The sequence below is a fragment of the Eschscholzia californica genome, unplaced genomic scaffold (assembly GCF_041429995.1).
Source record: "Eschscholzia californica isolate CP2 unplaced genomic scaffold, dmEscCali1.0.p SCAF_4, whole genome shotgun sequence".
NCBI classification, from domain to species: Eukaryota; Viridiplantae; Streptophyta; class Magnoliopsida; order Ranunculales; family Papaveraceae; genus Eschscholzia; species Eschscholzia californica.
In genome coordinates, this window is record NW_028238461.1 from 37,845,005 (window position 1) to 37,865,901 (window position 20,897).

Consider the following 20,897-nt stretch of genomic DNA (forward strand, 5'->3'; position numbering starts at 1 on the left):
GTTCAGAACAGAACAGATTCTGTTCAGAACAGTTCAGAACAGAACAGACTGTTCTGTTCGTTTCTGTTCGACCTCCGGCGACTTCGCCGGAGGTCGAGAGAGAGAGAGAATAGAGAGAGGGGGGAAAGAGAGAGAGAGAAAGAAGAAGAAGAGAGAGAGAAAAGAGAAGAAGAAGAAGAGAAAGAATTTAGAGAGAGGGGAGAGAGAATTTAAAAAAAATTTTTTTTTTTTTTTTTAGAGAGAGAGAGAGAAGAGAGAGAAAAAAAGAAATTTTTTTTTTTTTATATTTGAAGGTCGCCGGCCGGCGACCTTGCCGGAGAAGGTGATGAGGTGGCTGGTTTTGACGAGGTGGCAGAGAGAGAAAACATGTTGGAAGAGAGAGAAAATAAATGGAAGAGAGAGAGTAACGGTGTTATAACGGAAGGGGGCCATATGGGTATTTCTCGTAAAGTGGGGGGCCAGGCGGGAAGCTGGTCACAAAGTAGGGGGCCATATGGGAAATAACCCTGTTAAAAGTTACATTCCGATACTCATAGGTCATGAAAACGGAATGAAATTACTAAGATTCAGATTTGAAATGCTGTTTAGTGCACAAGAATGCATCAGAAAGCAAGTTCCGAGAAGAAATGTTGTTAGTCCGGAGAATTACAAACTCAGAGGGTGAGTAGATGGGTTTGCGATTCCTTTCTGTTGAAAATTGTTAATTATATAATCTACGAACAAAAATAATTTCTACCAACTTTACCTTACCAGAGCAAAAAATGTAGTTAGTTACTGCAATTATCTAGAATCACATTAGTTCCTGGTTATCTCATTCCTTTCCTAAGAACTTTTATCCAGCACATGGAAATCACAAAAAGATAACTTCAAGATCTGTATTGAAGGAACAGTCATTTCAGCTTAAATAATTCAGATTCAGACTGAAAATTTATTCACAAAATCTACTAATCAGAGAGAAAGAAATAACAGATAAAAAATCTGCACTGACTGTCCTCTGAATGATAATGTACATGATAATCTAGGTCTTTTGTTTTTAAGTGAACCCTACCAATGCCAGATCACAACTTGACATCCATGGACCCACAAAAGCTGACACCAATTTCCTAAAAGACAAAAATCGCCTCGAGAAAAGCCTGGTCGAGTCAGACAACTCACCAAACCACAAATACCCTTCCGGTCATAATCATACATACGTGGACAATTCTGGGTCGTCAGTACAGGAACAGTACGTGTTCTTGTCTACAAGTGATTGGAAATAGGATCATTATTGGTGCACGTCACTGTAAGTAATGGTGACGTGGAGGGATGTCTGAGATACCTTGTCTTTGTAGCTCTGAGAGAACACTTTCTGTTGATGGTGGTTTGAGACCTAATGGCAAGGGTAGCCATGGTTTACTTATTGCTTCTTTCACAATCTTGTCTATCTCTTCCTCTGCCTGCATAAAGAGTACAAAACATTTTCAAATTTCTTTAGGGGTAATTATGTCACATATTACTTATTCGTTCGGCCGTTTGCAAAACGATAAATCCCTACTATTGCACGGAGACTCTAAACTACTTGTGTCTGATCTATACTTACGTCTCTCGCAAAGATACATAATCAACATCAAGTAACATCTTGATACATAATCAACATCAAGTAACATCACTGGAAAATCTTCGTGTAAGAAAAGTCGAAGACATATTTGTCTGTTTTTGCTGATTTTTCTTAGTCCTATGCTTTGTCTACATTGACGGGCGAAGGATAAGATCTACATATGGTATATGAAGATTTTGTATGTGTTTATGCATATCAAGAACCATCTTTACAATAAATTATGCATCATTTTGTACCTTAGTTAAAGGAAAATGATGCTCTTCCCGGCACGGAACCTGGCCGAAACCCGGCGGGGTGACGTGTCGGGACGTGATTTAGAGAGAGAAAGTCAGAAAATTTCTCTTTCTAAATCATGTCCCGACACGTCACCCCGCCGGGTTTCGGCCGGGTTCCGTGTCGGGATGTCTATCACGGTTGTTAATTTAAAAGTGAAAGTGAAATAGTTGTTGATCTTCTCATTACTATTACATACTAGCATCTGATAATGAGCAGTATACAAAGCTTTTAACTTTTTTGGTTTTTTCATGTTTGTTCTGTCTTCTTAAATGATAATACTGCCTATCCATACTTATTACTCGGTCTTTGTAAATGATACTGTATGATAAAGGAATCATTTCGACGAAAACCGACTATGAATTCATGTAAATTTATGAGTAGCTAAGAAGAACAAATGATGGTGTGGAAGTAATTGAAGTTTAATTTGATCTAATTAATGTAAGAGAAGAAAAATATATCTGTTGTAACATTCTGGTCTTGATTTTGACCAGAAGTCAATTTCATCATTATAGGTCCATATCATTTTAATTAGGATTTTTTACTTTACTCCCTCAAGACTAATTGGTGGTCGAGTTTATGTGGTTCGTAGATTTACAATTTTCGTCAAAGACATTTAGTCTATGTTTGGAGCTCTAGAAGAAAACACAATAACCAAGAAAATACTCTAGTAATACGATTACTGTTAAATGTAATACTTTACTTTGTTATTTGACTAAGTCATGAATGGAATTGACCGATATTGACTTCCAGAAGCAATCTCTATTAGACGTAGTTTATTCTTACAAGTGAAAGAAGACCTTAATATTTTTGATGAAATAGTAAATATAAAGACGTAATCTCTTTACTAATTGTGGAGGGGTAAACTCAATTACTAACGGAGGTAAAAAGGCCAACAACCCAATCAATTATTGGTCCTTCATGAAACATTGGTTTGGTAGAGAAGTGAAAGACCAACAAAATTAACAAATAAACGGAAACACTTGTGGATTCAGATCTCTAAGAAACAGTTAATTATTTGCAAATCCATGATTTGGGTCCCAAATGTCTCTAACGTAGAATCTTGTAGGGTCCTCTTTTTTTCTTTTCTTTTTTCTTATATCGTAATTTATTTTAATTTCAATGTTTATATTATTATTTTGTATTATTGCTATTTTTCATGAAGTTACAATAAAAATTGAAGTTGCACTGATTTGGTTTTCTTTAAAATTAAAATCTAAATACAGTTTTCTCTACAAAGTGCTTTAAAACCGTCCTATACGATGGTACAATCAGTGTCAGGTGGACACAGACAATTCTATAATCTAAATTTTTGAAGAAATTTAGGAGGTGTAATCTTATCTATTCAAGACAAATTTGAGAGTTTTAATCTCAACTTTTGGAGATAAATTTCGGAAATGTAATCTCAACTCTTTCAGATGAGTTTGGGAGGTTTAATCTTAGTTATCGAAGAGGAAGGTATATTCTATAAAATATATCCCCGTATCAATAGATTAGCTTAGTACTTTAATATAGTTATTATTTTTTTTTAATAAATCATATTTAGAAAATAAAAGGAAAGTGATTAATAAGTTAGCTTTGCTTACGGGGTGAGATTCGAAGGAAGCCTTAGTCATATCCATTCTGCTACTATCTTCAACCATCTCCAAACTAGTCCGAAATCCAGAGACACTGTGCATCTGCAATGTGATCAAGCAAACATGGTTTTGATTGCAATTCCTTTACGGCTTTACCATCTAGTTCAACCATGGCTTCTTTCTCGTCGTAAAGGGAATGGGATGTGTACTAAATATTCGAATTTTTCGTGTAAATTTAAATATAGATAATGCATACTTACTTGAGGGAATTGATGAGTTTGTGGTTGAGATGGTGGCATGCCCCATGCATCCATATGCATCTAAAAAATGCAAGCAACATTCATGTATTTAAATTCAATACTTATAAGATATAAAAACTTAGTATATATAAATATAGAAATATAGAAATGGCATTTCTTACTCCAGGGTATATATTCCACATCCAATTTTCGGGCGATTGCCATGTGGCAAAGCTGGGTTGGCCCCACATTTGGGAGGTAGATGAGTGACCCATGGTTGGATGACCCCATACAGAACAAATTTGATTTGTAGGATGATAAGTAGGAGGGTATGCCATGATGGGTCTGTGTTGATAACTTCTCTGCATAGAATGCCTATCTTTTGGGTGTTGCCATGGTCTCCTGTGATCTTCCTTTGGCAAAACATGTCTTCTATTCATCCTATATTTCTGCATTAACTCAAAACAGAGTTAATATTTTATGCAAATTATTTATTAAACATGAATATGTCCTTTGAGCTCGGCAAAGGGGATGGGTACGAAGCTTCCAAGATTTGCCCAATCCACACTAGACGTGGGAAATCGAAGAGGCACGAAGTAAGCCCCTCGGGCCAAAAATATGAGAAGGTCCCAACCTATGCCCGTCGCTTGGGGAAGCATCCTGGAAGATGTAAGACTCCTAGGGAAGCTCTGTAGGCACAAAAGTCCTGAAATGGCCCCAAAGAAGTGCAGCACTGGGAATCCTTCTAGGTGCAGCAGGATGGCGAAGCGTGCGTCTTGGATCAAATTCAAAATTACAAATGCATGTATGAGAAAAACAAACATGACCTTAACATATATACTGACCTGAAGATGGCTGGCCACATTGTGCCTTGTTAATCCTTCAACTTTCATCAACTCTAAAATTCGAGAAGGAATGGCTTGATCAACGCCTAGTTGCTCAACCGCCTGCACAAACCGTTTATGCAAATCTGCTGTCCAATCCACCTGAAATCCCACGAATATTTAGAAAAAAACCTATACAAAGAGTTTTCTATGAAACAGATTCCAAAACATACTATGACCCAAAAAAAGGCCCTAAACCTAGGACCCAACATAAGTAGCGTTGGCACCGAAAAGGTACACCCGTAGCATACTACATTATATGAAGAGGGTAGGATACCAAATGGTGGAACGATTTGCTTTCTAGGTAACAGTGGTTCAAATGCACATTTAAACAATGTCTATATCTCCTTTGAGTCATTGAGTAGAAGCCAATCAAACTAGTAAACCAAGGCCTAGTTTTCATTATCCAAATACCTTCATTTTCTTTTTGTTAGCTTTGTACCCAAGTGAACTTGAATGTGTGGATGCTTTCTTTGAATTCACAGACTCATTTTTAGACTTCATAACAGTGTCCTTCTTTTGAGGTTCACGCGTTTTAGAACAACTAGGCAAGTCTTCGTTTTTGGTCGAATCCTCGCCTAGCATTGACGAATGATCCAAATTTGCAATATCCTCTGCAACGATTGAAATTCCACTTGAAATGTCGACGAATTTTGTTGTTCTCTCTTGCTCCCCAAGATCATTATCTATTGAAGAGTTTGGTTGATCTTGAAAACAATCATTATCGAGTACACTTCCAACTTTTTCTAAATGAAGAGTTGAAGACGAATTAAGGAACTCATCGTTGGCATTGGTCGAATTCTCCTCTTTAATTAAATTTTGATTCTCGGTTTCATTTTTCTCTTTTTCAAGTTGAAGTATGGAAGCTACGGTTTCTTTAACGGGCTTCAACGACTTTGAAACTCCACCTTCCCCTGCATTAAAGGCCTGTTAATGGGTTAGAATTTAGCAATCTTGAATTTTCAATTTCGAAGTTCATCTAATTAAGACTAACCTTATGAACAACATGCTGCCATATATTCCTTAATTTATCTTCTGATAATGGTTTTTGAAGAAACTCAGCTGCACCAAGCTAAAAATTTACGACACATAAGAACCCGTCCGGAGACTAATAACATCTATAAGTACCATTTTCGAATGAGAAATCAAGTTGGAAAACTCACAGCGATGCATTTCATCGTGGTGCTTAGACAATGGATGCTCGATATCACTGTCAACAGTTACTTTGTTTGTTCATATTTACAGTTGAAAGTGTGTAAAAAATAAAAAAACGGATAGGTAGATTTTAACGCAAAAACATAATAAAAACTTAACGGATGGACGATAAAGCGAGCTTATACTTAAAACTTACTGATAATAGGCAGGTCCTTAGCAGTCTCTAACAACTTGAAACTCCCAAGACTATTGCCTGTGCTCACCTGTGAAAGAAAATGTAACTCAAGAACTAAATATTAAGTGATCGATATGCACGAAAAGAAAATTTATATATTTAGAGCTAGTTTTCGAACACCTTACCTCGACTATGGCAACATGGAAATTCTCCCATTTGCCTGAAATTGCCTTCAATGCGTCATTTTCGTTGGAGAAAGTAGAAACTGTGACCATACACGTACGTGATCAATAACGTTGAAACATGAAGAAAAACGATAGGATCTCATTTGTTCTTTAGTAAACAAAATGTTTAAACACAATAATACTATCTAAAATCTTTATCCATTTGAGCAAATAACAAGAACAATCACATAATCATGGGTATAACAAGGACTGGGCCTAAAAAAGGCTTAGACACGATCGATCACGGGGATGGGCATTTGAATCCATGACTTCTTTCACCTCTCCTACCCTGTAAACCGCTATGCGTTCTAAAATTTCGAACTACCTGTATGAAGGATCATAACACATACATAGGACGGATTGGATGGAAAACATTAAGAGGTCCACTGTGGAGATGGAAGAGCCACAAGTCTAACAATATAGATCCTTCAATTGTCATAAGAACCCGAACCCAATTTCCATCTCAGGTCTTCGTTTGTTTTAAACTTTTTAGTTTATACTTTATAACATTATAAGTGATTATTCTTGGAAGAATAAATGCGCAGAGTGTCTAAAGATAGAGAAGAACCAACTATAGAGACAAAACTCCAACAACGGGAAGAAAGAACGAATAAAAATCTAACTTTTAGAGTGAAAATGAAGTAAATTATGTTTTTGTTTAAGAGAAGTCTAGGACTTTTAGAGTTCTTATTAAATGAGTTTTGGATCTAACCGATATAGTCCATTTCTTCGAGTTTTAATCTTATCTCAGTGGCGGAATTGCTATCTTCGTCAAGGAGAAGAACCTTTAGACCTTTAGGGAAATCCTTCCACCCGAGTAGATCATTAGCACTGCAAACCATAGTTGGTTTGGCCTTAGCATCCTCTTTAGGCCATTTACGATCTTCCGAAATCACCAAGTACAAGTGTATAATACGATCGCTTCTGCGAACCCAACAGAAAAACAAATCGTTAACCTCCTCAACCAAATCAAAATTTTCATAGCACCCATCAAAGATCTACATGAGAAAAGAGATAAGAAGCCCAAGAACTATATATTACAAAGAAACTAATCGAAAAACAAATCGAAATTCACTTTCATTTCTCTACGTAAAGAAAACTATGGAAATGTTATGTACCAAATTCTCGAAAATTCTTGAAAGGATTAAGTGTTTGTCTTTTAACTTAAACCATATGAAGAGATCATGAAGATTGAAACACAAAAGGGTAATACCAAAAGTGATTGAAGGTATGACATTTGTTAATAGATCATGAACTTAGAATCAAATACTTGGATCAATGAATAAATCATGGAAAAAAGACAAAATACTATTCTTAATCTCTAGTTAATCTATTAAATAATTCTAAAAATTAAACTGATATGGATTGGCTAAGAACCAAATCCAAAGAACTTACTAGTAAACAGACATAAGAAAACAAAGAGTGACTTAAAAAACTAGAGAGTGAAATAGGCAGGATCTTGAAAGAGAGAGAGAGAGAGAGAGAGAGAATTTATGTAGAAAAACCAAGACAAAATTGAAGATATAATACCTCCAAATCCTTCTAAAAACAAACTCATGAAATGAGAAACTTGATCAGAAAAAAAGCTTTCAACAAAAACCCATTGATTGAAACACTAAAATAAATAAAAATACTTGAAATGGAGAAGAGAGAATCTTGAACATAAATATGAAAATCATAAACTAAGAGACAGAAAGTTTTCAATCAATGCAAATGCAATAATTATGAATAGCTAGTAAAAGGAAAATGTTTACAAAAGGTAAAATGACAAAGACTCTGTACTACCTTTGGTGCATGAAGACAATCTCATTGTTTTTCTTTCTTTTGATCTCTCTCTCTCTCTCTCTCTCTCTCTCTCTCTCTCTATCTTATAGATGAAAACTTATATAGAAATCTAGAGAGAGAGAGAGAGGTTTCACTTGAACTCATGCACAATTTCTTGTCATTGGCTCTACACCACATAATTTTGCAAAATCTCTTTAAAAGGTCAAGAAAAGCTTTCAATTTTTTCAACAAAAGTTTTGATAAAAAGATTAAAACCCATAGATTATGTAGAATGTTGATGCATGAACTTATTAAAGATTGTTAAGTTATTACCCTTTGAGTGTTCTAAGGTAAAATCTTGGTTTTTAAATTGTTTCAACTTCTTGGGTTTTCCTGCCATTCTTATGTGAGGTTGTCAGTAAATGAGTAGACTGGTATATCCAATCACCTATAAAATCCAATAAAAGTTTGTCTATTTTTAAAAGGACACCTCTTTTTTTTTTTTTGAATAAATTAAAAGTTTGTTATCTTCCAACTCAAAACTAAATACACGAAAACATTTCCGTCTTTATCTCAGAGTTTGGGTTATATGATAGCCGTAAAGATATAACTTGGCGCATCATTTCCGTCTAGTCTGTTACCTATATACTATACTCTATCATGGGTAGCATTCTTTGAGCTTAATACGTTTTATTTCTAGCAGAAGTCTAGCACACTCCTCATTTGGCGCATCATACCTAGGTTAGCTTTTTTTTTTTTGATGAGCATACCTAGGTTAGCTTAATAGTGTTATGTTGTACACATATAACTTGTATCATTATCAATAACTTCCGTTGGAGTAGTTACGAAGTTGTTTTTTACTCTCTTCATCTCCGGTTTGAGACACAGATACTACATACTTTTCTTTAAAAAAATTGTACGATGCGGTTCTTGTTGAGTTGTAAAAACATGTCTAAATCTTGAGGTTCTCTTGTTCTTTATATTTTCGTACTAATTTGGTGCCATGGTAGCAAGAAGGTGCAACCGATGAGGCGAGAAGTAGGTATCAAACCCAAGTTCAATTATCTGAACACACACACCACTATTGATTACATAAATCGACTTCTTGTTGTCCAAGTCAAATATACTTTTACGGGCCACATTTGGTAAAATTCGTGCAGTAGGCTCGTATAATTTGTCTTGAAATTTTGTAGTTATCATGTAGAGATGTACAGGAATTAAGAAAAATACAAGAAAATTATGAAGAACTTAATGAAATAAGATAATTGATTAACTTTTAATTGATTGATTTATCTGGAAGTGTGGAGTAACAAGTAAAATAGGTCTTTGTATACACAATTAGAAACCCTAATAGTATTAATTATAACTAGTCAAATAAGGAATTAGAAATATCAAAATAAAGAAATTGCAAAAAGAAAAATTGTTCCTTGATTACAATTCCAAAAAATAAAATTGTTCCTAAATTAAGCATAAAAGCAGATAGGGGCGCTCTCAAGACTACCCTGTAGTTTTAGTCCGATAGATGTGGCCTAATAGGTCACCTAGGCCAGCTACATCAAGATAAAGATCTATAGTGTAGATCATCTAGTCCAAATTTGGATTGGCGCAGTCTATAATCAGTCAAACAATAATTATTTTTATATATGTTATTTCAAACGACTCATCGATCTTTTGGTTTCCAATGTAGATCGTTACAACAGAAAAATTTAACATAGCAATTACTTTTTGGTGAGACAAAAAAAAAAATTTAATTGTGAAGTTTTGGCATTTTTAATCTAAAAAATAAATTTGAAAAGGTCTATCATTTTGGGGTATGCATAATTGAAAATGAGGTTAGAAGAAAATAAAGAAATTGTGTTGATTCATGAGCAAAGGGGGCGCGGGATAAAAGACTCACGGGAACGTTTAAGCCTTATCTAGCCCGTGGGCCCAAGGGTGGTCCAGCCATGTCAGACTTCCCTCAATTTTAATTGGTATCACATTTCCCTCACCCCCACAAAGCCACAACCCTGTCATTTCTCCCCCTGTATTGGGTGGGGAGTTCGACTACATATTCTAAGTTTGACTCAAGACAGTGATATATTCAATAATATTTTGATTTTAAATTATTGAGATTCTAAGAAACAATTCGTGGCACAATTGCCGCGTTTTTTACCATCTTATTTGCCAGATTACCATGTAATAGAAGATGTCACGATTTTGCAAATATGACATCTTCTTCGCTTGCTGAAAACCTCATGATAGAAGTGAAGATGTCATAAAATGTATTGAAGAAACTTTAATACACATGTGGATGACGATTTTGAGTAAAGAATTATATGCATATACTTTGCTATAGTTTAAGAAAACCTTAAATCAAGAAAAGGTTATAGAACTTTCAAAAAAAAAAAAAAAAAGGTTATAGAAAATGCTCTCTTGTACATTTAGAACCATTTGCTTATTATGGAGAAATGTGAAGAACAAAAGATTCCAAACAATTATACTTATTCACACAGTTGATTAGCTTCGTGGATTATCGAATGAGTATGGGACAAAAGTGGTTATTGATAAAATATGTATTAGACTGAAAACCACTAAATAAATCAAAGAAGAAGATTTTTTTCCGAAATGGGTCAAGTATGAAAGAGTAGTACAAGTTTATATCAAGCAGGCATTACCGAATGAACTCACAGTAAATTTGATCGATTCTAAAAAAAAAATTCAAGATTGATATTAAGTTCAAAACATTAGATAAATTTTGCCATTGTTATAAGAAATTAGGGCATCACTTTAAGAACTATCAAACCAAATCTTAATATTAGGGACGCTATCTCAGACGATTGGCTGAAGGAAATCCAAGATAGGGCTAAACAATTATAACAACCAAGATTAAATGATTTCATTAAAGAAAGTTTTAGCTGAAATTCGAGGAAGGAGTACAAAGCAATATATACCGGCGGTCATGGAGACTCAAAATGGAAACAAAATGCCATAAACTCAGTCTTGGAATTGGAGTTGGTTTAGGATATTAAGAATCTTAAACTCCTAAAAATATATACACAATTACGTTCATATCTTTAAGCTCTTAAGTTTAAAGCAAAAAATAGCTCAAATCCAATTTCAGATGAATGAGATATTCTCATTTGAAGTTTGTTTGTTAGAATAAGGACTAAAAGGTTGGATTAGGAAATTTAGATTGAGGGTTGGTCGGTTTACAATGAGGAACATTCTGGTTTGACGGCTCAGGTCATACCCAAACAAAAAAAATCTTTACAGTGATTCAATTTAAGGGTGGTCTAGTGGGTGTAGAACTCCTTATGTAAGAACTACACTCAAATTCACCGGATGATGGGTTGTATAATGAGTATTGTTTTATTGATAGTGCATAAGAGTTATAAATTACACTAATAAATAAATATAAAGTCGAAATTACAGGTGTGAAGAAAATTTAGCGTAGGGATCAAATTTTTAGATTTCAAAATGTTTACTCTAAACCAGACAACCAGTCATAACCGAAGTCCAAGAATTCCGACTGATTCTTCAAGAACTAAAGGCCGAATGATGGGTAACAAATGAGTTAATTCAAGTACGAACAATAATCATAAAGTTTCATGCGGGTTGGAAAGTCTTCAAGAATTACCTCCGTCACAAAAATGAAGCTGAGCCTTGAATAACTTATCTCAAGTTTCGAGCAGAAGATTGTAGTTGTACAAATAGAGAATAAGGCAGAGAAGTCTTCAAATGGTTCTAAAGTTAACATCATTGAATGTGGGCCAAAACCAAAGCAGAAATGCTCAGGCCAGGGAGTGGGTTCAAGTAAACCGACGAAGAAGAATTTCGACGACAACTACTTTAACTGTGGCAAGAAGTGAGGGGTCATGAAAACGTCTCATCTGATTCGTTTAACTTAGGCGAATTGTTCAATTTCGAGTCTTTATCATAATAAAATGATTGGTTTTCTTGACTAGGTGCGTTTTGCGGAGTTAAGTGTGAAAAAACGACTAAAACTGAAGAAAGATACTCGAAGAACATTTCGGTCATTCGGAGCCAAAGATATTCTGGTTAATTTGGCCAAGATCAGCATATGGGTGAAAAGTAGAGTCAAAGACATGCCCGTAAACGAAAACGGAACTCAAATAGGAGTTCAGACAAGCAAATAAGCCAAAGTCCAAGTTGGGTCAATTGAAGTTAACCAAATCAGCATTCAGAACATCTTTGGGATTTATTTGGAAAGTGGGACAACGTGGAGCACTGTCACGATTTTGGGATGCACTACAACTTATATTATCCGGCGCGAAGCAGCAAATCACTCGCTCCAGAGCGCAATATCTAGTATGCCGCAAAGTAACTTAACCAGCATAGTCCCACTACCAAACATTATTCAAACCGCGCGATATTCAACCGAATGGCTAAAGCTTTCTGTCACACCTCAAGTCAGCAACCGCAACTCACTAAATACCGCAAATTGGTCCATCAGAAACCCTCACCGCCACTTTTCGATTCCTGTCAACACTTGGTAGCCCAAGTGGTGGATAGTGTTTACATAAACTCTAAAATCCTAGAAGTCCCAGGTTTGATTTCCAAATGAAGTGGAATCCATGGTTACTTGGGTTATTAAAAAAAGGTATAAAAAATGTAGTTATGTGGGCTTTAGGCCATTTAATTCGTTGGCCTTTAGGTCATTACTTTAGTTGGGCTTTAGGCTTGTTTGTTTCTAAAGTTTAATTTCGGCGGTTATCAATTACACAATTGATTTATAGAACTGCTGACAAAATAACATAAACCTGCTGACAATATAAAAACCAAACATTCGAACCAGAAATTCACAAGAATAACAAATTAAAACTAGTGAGTATTTCATTAACGAAACCACATACATGCAAAATAACGAAGTCAAAAGCCAATAATGCAAGCAATACTACTTGTTCCATTCAAGTATGCCGTAAAATAACAAATTCACTAATGTAAACAATAAAACCAACCGACTTAAAACCGAGCGTAAGATTCAAAATCTAATTGATATTCCATTCAACACGCCAAATGATCGATACGAGATATCATGGTAACTGCATTCACATACATACAAAATAAAGTTAATGTCTTATGGTTTGAAACTAACAAAGTGATGCATTAATGGGATAAGTAATCAATTGATCGTCAATGGTGGATTCATAGAAAGCCATGTAATATAACAAAGTAATGATGGAGGTGAGACAGTAGTGTTGTAGTGATGATAGTCATAACAAGTGAGTGAGATTTTCTTTTTAACATAATAGAAGTTATAAACACTTTCATCCACAATTACACAAATTTTGTATGGTCATAGTAATTGGTTAGTTGTGACCCTTTCTACAAAAATTAAAAATATTTAACCCTTATGCCGATCTTAGAACATATTTACCCAAATACATGATATCTAAAACAAAACGTTTACCCAAATACATATTTAACCCTTAGGCCTCTCTAGAACAAAATTTTTTTATCGCAATCGATCTTTGCACTGCTTGTAGTTTATGTGCTGGCTCGTGCGTCTCAGCACTTCTAATGCAACACATGGGTGGGGAAAACATCCTAAAGCTACTTAACTAATCTCACCACACACCTAGGTCTTGTAGAATTATTCTATAGATTAACTTTAGACTATATGACAATAAGATGCACTCTAAACTATAGGTTAAAAATTCTCAGTGAAGTCACTAAATTTAGGCAATTAGGGTTCAAATTGTAAGTTCAATTAGAATTGAGAAACCAAAAACAACCTAATCACATTATGAGACTTCTTTGTTCATATAAGTAAATAGATTCCAATATTAAAAATTTCAGAACACTTAAAACATATAGCTAAAGTAATTTCTCCCTAATTCATCACGTTAGACATCTAGGGGACAATTTAGGGCAAAATCAGACAAAGTTCACACACCTCATAACACTTATAATATATAATTAGGACAATTTCTCCCAAATTCATCACATTAGACATTTATAGCACAATTTAAGGCAAAATCAGATTAATTTCATAAATTTCAGAACACTTATAACATATAATTAGGATAATTTCTCCCAAATTCATCACATTAGACATCTAGGGCAAAATCAGATTTATTTGATAGATTTCAAAACACTGAAAAGGGTATAGTTGAGTACCTTCAAACCGAGCTGCTGTTAGGAGGTGATTTGGTGCCAAAATCGAGCTTCCAAGTTGGAGCTTCGATTTGTAGAAAGAGATAGAGATAGAGTTAGAAATTTGAGGGTTGGAAGAAGAAATTTGAGAGTCAGAGAGAGAAACTGAGCTTCAAATCTTCAAACTACAACAATGAGTTCACCACAAGAGAGATAAGATGTGAAAGAAGAAGACGTTTGAACCTTACCTCGATCTAATGAACCCTAGGTGAAACTGAGCTTCAAATCTTCAAATCACAGCAATCAAGTTCAAATTCTTGCCCTAATTTCGAGCTGATGTCTGGAACGAAAAAATCGGGTAAACCCTAGCTAGGAATTTTGGAGAGTTTGAGAGATGGAGTTCGGTGTCATTAGTAAACATGTCATTAGTAGAAAAGCTTTTCTTGCGATTCCGAGTTGATAAAGATGCTTTATGCATTCCTGTACCAACAAACAAGTATTTAAAATATGATTTTACTTATAAGAGCGAAGGCCCTTGAGGTGCAACATGGAATAGCATGATGGAGGCAATTCACTCAATGAGGTAGATGTGATTCAGTGGAAAATTGAGTTAGTATTTGGTTTTGGGAAGACCCTTAGAAGATTTTGAACAAGGAATAAGGAAGGGGCCGAAAAAAAATAGAAGTTAGCCGAGTGCAAGAGATAGTCTATCTGAACGATATAGTGAAATATGGTCAAGGGGTTAGACGACCATTCTGCTAGGGAGATATTGGAAATCCCTTAAAGAAGTATTGCTTACGAAGATAAAGGGCCGTGCCTGAGAATTTCGGGGCCCCGTGCCAAATTTGATTGTAGGCCTTTCGAACAACAAAAAATTACAAGTACAATCGAATAAAACGCAAGATAAATGAAAACTATAGATGAATCCAAATGCATTTTGAAGAAAATGGTTGTACAAAAAAATCTACCTTTTGATATCATTTTTATAAGAGATTTGCTAACGAAAAATATTTTTTAATCTATCTTAAATTATACTTATAACTACATTTAATATAATGAAATCCTAAATTTTCATAAAATTTTGGATCTTGAAAAAATTTAGGGTTATTTCCCTAATGGCCCCCAACTTTGTGACCAGCTTCCCGCCTGGCCCCCTACTTTACAAGAAATACCCATATGGCCCCCTTCCGTTATAACACCGTTACTCTCTCTCTTCCATTTCTTTTCTCTCTCCTCCAACATGTTTTCTCTCTCTCTGCCACCTCGTTAAAACCACCCACATCATCGTCTTCACCGGCAGGGTCGCCGACCGGCCAAATTTCCGGCCAGCGACCTTCAATTTTTTTTCTCTCTCTTCTCTATATCTCTTGAAATTTTCTTTTTAAATTCTCTCACCTCTCTCTCTAAACTCCGGCGAAGGGAAACCTTCGCCGGAGCTAGGTCTGTTCATCACGAACAGACCACGATCTGGTCATCACGGACAGACCTAGATCTGGGGCTGTCCGTGATGAACAGACCTAACTGCGGCGAAGGTTTCCCTTCGCCGGAGTTTAGATAGAGAGAGGTGAGAGAATTTTTTTTTAGAGAGAGAAAAAAAAATTTGAAGGTCGCCGGCCGGAGATTTGGCCGGCCGGCGACCCTGCCGGTAAAGACGATGATGTGGCTGGTTTTAACGAGGTGGCAAAGAGAGAAAACATGTTGGAGGAGAGAGAAAAGAAATGGAAGAGAGAGAGTAACGGTGTTATAACGGAAGGTGGCCATATGGGTATTTCTTGTAAAGTAGGGGGCTAGGCGGGAAGCTGGTCACAAAGTTGGGGGCCATTAGGGAAATAACCCAAAAATTTACATATTGTTAGAATTTTATCGCTTACAATCACATTAGATAATACAATAGTTAGAATTTTATACAAAAATTTAAGACTTCTATTGCTTAAAATCACATTAGATAATACAACAGTTAAGAAAAAGGGTAACAGAGCAAAAATAAAGGTTGATTTAACGACATTGCTCTTAATGTCAATAAAGCGACACAAAAATGAAAAAAAATGAGGTGCATGTGGCTCGAACTTGCATCCGTTGGGTGAAAACTGACAAACCTTACCAGCTGAGCTAATACAAGTTATGTTTATAAAAAACTGTCTTTACTATTAATATAATAATTAGACTTGAACCTTTTATCAAGTGGCCCTTTTGGTGGTGGGGGGCCCTGTGCGGACGCCCTGCCCGCACCCCCCACCACACGGCCCTGCGAAGATAAGATAATATGGGTCCATAACTAGAAGTACTTGTTCCGAAAATGAATTGGAAGATGAAGGAAAAAATAGTGGAGAAACAATTAAAAGAGGGTGATTTTCAAGTGAACTAAAAAGTTAACCAATTCAGTGAATGTATTAAACGACCACGACTTTTCTACCTTGGTCATTTGATTTGGTTCAATGACCTAGATTAAAATAGGAAAAATGGGTTAAAGATCCAAAAATACCCCCATTAATGGGCTAACAACCCAAGTGAGGAAGATATTAGGGCACAGATCCAAATTGCGCAAAATTGCTAGGCCCAAGAAAAAATGACAATAATTTTTTTAATACCTTAAACACCCTTCAAACCCTTTTATCTCTCTCTAATTCTCTCTATTTTAACTCTCCAGATTCAAGAAACACAATTATTTAGATCTAGATTTTTTCGGTGGTTTTTTTTCAAGAACACAACTCCTCCTATCAAGAAATTTCTTCAAGACACTCAACTGTTTAGAATTAGATTCATTTTTTTTATAGAGATTGATTACTAACCAATTTAGATGATTTTGGAGAAGGGTTTGCTAGTTTAAGAGAGAGATTCATCACCAAGTAGAAATCTGATCTGTTTTTTCTTTAATCTTTATCAGTACAACAAGCTTAAAATCAACAAAAAGTTTATTTTTCTTTTTTGTGTGTATGAGGATGGTGATAATATGAGGAAGGAAATTCTAGTGTGGTGTTGATGATGAAGAAGATCACGATGATATAGTAGGACTGGTTTCTAATTCATTTCTTGATGTTAATAAATTTGATATTAATCTTGTTAAGATCTTTAAAAAAAATGTTTAGGACATAATTATATGTATAGTAGGAGACATTTGATTAAGTACTGTACATACCAAAATGTACTATACTTTCTTCCCAGAAAATGTAAGAATTTTGAAAAGTGTATATGACATTATCATTTGTAAATTACATTTGATTATTTACTCAACAAAATGTCTTATACCTTCTTCCTAGAAAACGTAAAAAATGTGAAAAGTGTAGATGAAATATTAATATGTATAGCACATTTGATTGTGTACTGTACTTAGCAAAATGTCATATACTTACAAATGCTAGAAAGTGTATGAAATTTGAAAAGTGTGTATGACAATCATATTTATTGTACAAGACACTTAATTACGTACTTATAATAAAAGGTTTTATACTTTCTCTCCAGAAGACGTAAGAAGAAATATGAGAAGTGTATAGGAAATAATCATATCTACAGTACGTTTGATTATATACTCTAGTTTTATAGATTAGGTTTATTTTTTTTCAATTAGGATTACTCTAGTTTTATAGATTAGGTTTGATTATATACTCTAGTTTTATGGAAAAAATTTGCTAATATCGGTGGGTGGAACCACAAATTTATGTTGAAGAAGATATATAGATTACTCTAGTTTTATAGATTAGGTTTATTTTTTTTTCAATTAGGATTCAAACTATTTAAATCAAGATGAACAAAATTTGAAACTTTTCAATTTCAAGGTAGTGTTAGGAATAATAAAAATAATCTAATTTCTACAAAAGAAGTAGCGTGATTTTGATGTCACTTTGAATAACTAAACTTTCATACTTGTGGTCTCAAATTCACCAAACTAGGTGGTAGTTAGATTATAAGAATCACCCTTGTGATTTAACTAGTTTCGTCTCAAATATCACATGCATCTTGATTTCGAGAAAGTGAAACCTATGTCTAGATGTTTCGCGTTAAGACCAAAAGTATTTAACTCGACTTAAAAACATTGCAATTCAAGGGTCAGGCACGTTATATTGTTTTCAAAATGTTCTCATATTGCTTTGTTTTATAAGTAATGATGGAAGACTAAATTCTAAGTATTCTTATATTGAAATTCAGACACTTTTTTTTAGTTATGATCAATCACTTTCATTTTCAATGAGAAAGATTCTTGCCAATTACCTAACTTCCAAAATATTTCCTTCAAATCTTAGTCTATACTTATCTATGTTTCTTTTCACTGTTTCTGTGGGCTTGAACCCTAAGAAGTGGATTTTAGTTTATTATAATTAAGATGTTTTCATGTTAAACTCAATTTTTTTTTTTTTAAAGTGATGTTAAACTCAACTTGGTGTAGCCAAAATAAACAAGCATAGATTGAAAAAGAGTGCCTTCTTCTCAGAGGCCGATTGAGGGAAGAGGCTGGGAGAAGGATTAATTAAAAAAAATATAATGTGTAATATGTTTATGTACATGAATTAATTTATACTACAATGAGTGGTAGCTAAGTAGATTTTGGTTTCGGTGAGGCATAGAGGTTTAGGATCAACTCTAACAGCTGAAAAGGCATCGTTTATTCCTTTTCCCCTTCGTTTAAATCTGTCTATTTTTTTTTGTTTGTTTATATTAAGTTGTTTGTTTCTAAATATTTTATTTCTTTGCTGACTATTACCATAATTTGTCTAACTTACATGTTTTCAAGATGGGAAGATAATTCACAATATTATGACTTTTTGAGCATCTTCAATGCAAAACTCAATCTTAGAAATTCGGAGTGCCACATAAGATTATCTGAGTTTTTCTTACAAAATTATCTCCATTGCAAAACTCAACTAAGATCTCAAAGATGATGTGTCGAGTACCAAAGCAGACAATATCACTTGCAGTCCAGAAGGTTGGTCCGCATCATTTTATAACACATTATCCATGGTAAGGATGATGATTTTTGAAAGAAAAATATACATGGAAAAGATATATCTCATGTGTAGTCAATTACACCTGAAGTTGTGATATTATAACAAATTACTCACACTTGAAGTCGTGATCAGATGGACGTACCTGAAGCAATTGACTCTTTTTAGTAATTATCAAATGAAACAGATCTATTGACAACAGGGGGAGGAAGTCCTGTATTTAATGTCGTAAAATACTTGAAAATAATCAAGTTTCCTCATTTGGAATCAAGATACGGAGATTTGTACCTCCAAATATTAATATGCTCATACTCAGATAAAAGTCATGGAAAATGATCAGAGCTAATCAAAGGTCATGGAATAGGCTATACAATTAGAAATAAGTGTGATTCATATTCTTAATAAAATCTTCCGATGAGGATATGTCTAAAGAGAGACATCGCCGTTTTAGTTAGGCACATATATGAGATCATTGAACTATGTATGCTGTTGTGAATTTGAGAAACCAAATAAATCATTTCAGACGATATATATTTGAAAATAGTATCTACTGGGAGCATATTGATTCGGAATTACTCGAAATAATTGGTCAACTTTTGACGAGAATTAGTTGTGGATTTTTTTTACAAAATAACTAAGTCTTCAGACACAAAGTGGAAACACCAACCGAGAATTACCCCGAAGGTAATAAAGTAGAGACATGTAAGAAATTTCATTTAGTCTATAAAAGGCTTGACGCCCATTTATAAATTTTCAGTATGAATTACAAATCCTCGAGTTATATTATAAAGTACTGATAAATCATATTGTGACTCCTGAAGAGTTTATCAAAGCTTCATAGTAGAGTATTAAGAAAGATTATTCGAGTAAATAAAATCTTGAAAATAAACATATATCAAAATACTAAAAAGCTCCAAGCTTCAAAGCAACTCATATTGTCTTGAGTTATCATCTATCACAGAAAATTAAGGTCCAGAAGTACCTAACGTAGTACAAACAATACATTACGTACATTGTATTGTATTTTAGAAAGGACAATAATTCTTTTGGTTTGTAAAAGAAAGAACTCTTGATCAATATATTACAAGAGGGAGTATGATATAAGCTATCAATGTTAAAATTTTACGCGTTGTACTCTTTTACCTTCGTCAAGGTTTTGTCTCATTGGGTTTTCCTTGTCAAGGTTCTAATGAGGCAACTATGCGTACTAAAATTGTAGTATTTTTCCTTCGTTCAGGTTTTGTCTAACTGGATTTTCCTGACAAAGTTTTGGCTAGAGAACTATTTTAAAACAATGGTCAGTGAATGATGAGTTTGAGACCTATTATGTGTGTCAGGTGGATTGTGCATAGAATTTATGATGAATCACATGGAAATGTGATTTGTACATGATTTCACAAAATATTATAATTATCTTATTGATGTATATGATACACAAATATGAATCACTAGAATGTGAGCTCAACTGAAATCCCTGAAGGATCTAACAAACTTCTATCTAAAGTGTGCATAACTTTGAAGCATTATATGAATGCAACTTGAAATGTCAAATGCTACTTATTATATTTTTGTTTATATATACCAAAAGGAAGCTGACAATAAAAAGTTGAACAACACCCTCAACCTTCACGAGGGGGAGTGAGTTTATGAAGACATTGTATATTGTATTTTCATACTGTAATCTTTTTCATTCGTTAAGATTTTTACCCACAGGGTTTTTCCTAACAAGGTTTTAATGAAACAGATTATGTTGGCATAAAAAATGAACATATAAAAAGAATTTGTACTATTTTTCCTTCACTATGATTTTGTCGCATTAGGTTTTCCTAGTAAGGTTTTAATGAGGCAATTTCTGATGTGGTGGACATCTAGGGGGAGTGTTATAAATATTTGATATATGGTGGATGGCCACCACACTTTGTAACTCTTATCACCATAAGTTCTCCACCATTACTTTGTATTCAAGCACCATT

At 34.4% G+C, this 20,897-nt stretch overlaps 1 protein-coding gene across 12 annotated transcripts; it reads right to left on the bottom strand.

Moving 5' to 3' along the window:
• Positions 1–684: 684 nt before the first annotated feature.
• Positions 685–8,340, bottom strand: APRR2 (CheY-like two-component responsive regulator family protein). 12 transcript variants are annotated; one of them, XM_086632885.1, is made up of 13 exons: positions 8,165–8,308; positions 6,837–7,048; positions 6,086–6,165; positions 5,922–5,988; positions 5,734–5,780; positions 5,565–5,642; positions 4,985–5,497; positions 4,532–4,672; positions 3,869–4,135; positions 3,708–3,767; positions 3,457–3,549; positions 1,319–1,436; positions 685–873 (listed from the first exon to the last, which is right to left on the bottom strand). In XM_086632885.1, exons 2-13 carry the CDS (start codon positions 6,964–6,966, stop codon positions 851–853), a joined length of 1,617 nt encoding a protein of 538 aa, XP_086489011.1. In that variant the 5' UTR covers positions 6,967–7,048; positions 8,165–8,308; the 3' UTR covers positions 685–850. The 12 variants fall into 12 exon arrangements, with proteins under 12 accessions (XP_086489011.1, XP_086489003.1, XP_086489001.1 ...); XM_086632877.1 differs by lacking the exon at positions 8,165–8,308 and adding an exon at positions 7,910–8,113; XM_086632875.1 differs by lacking the exon at positions 8,165–8,308 and adding an exon at positions 7,879–7,896.
• Positions 8,341–20,897: the final 12,557 nt, after the last annotated feature.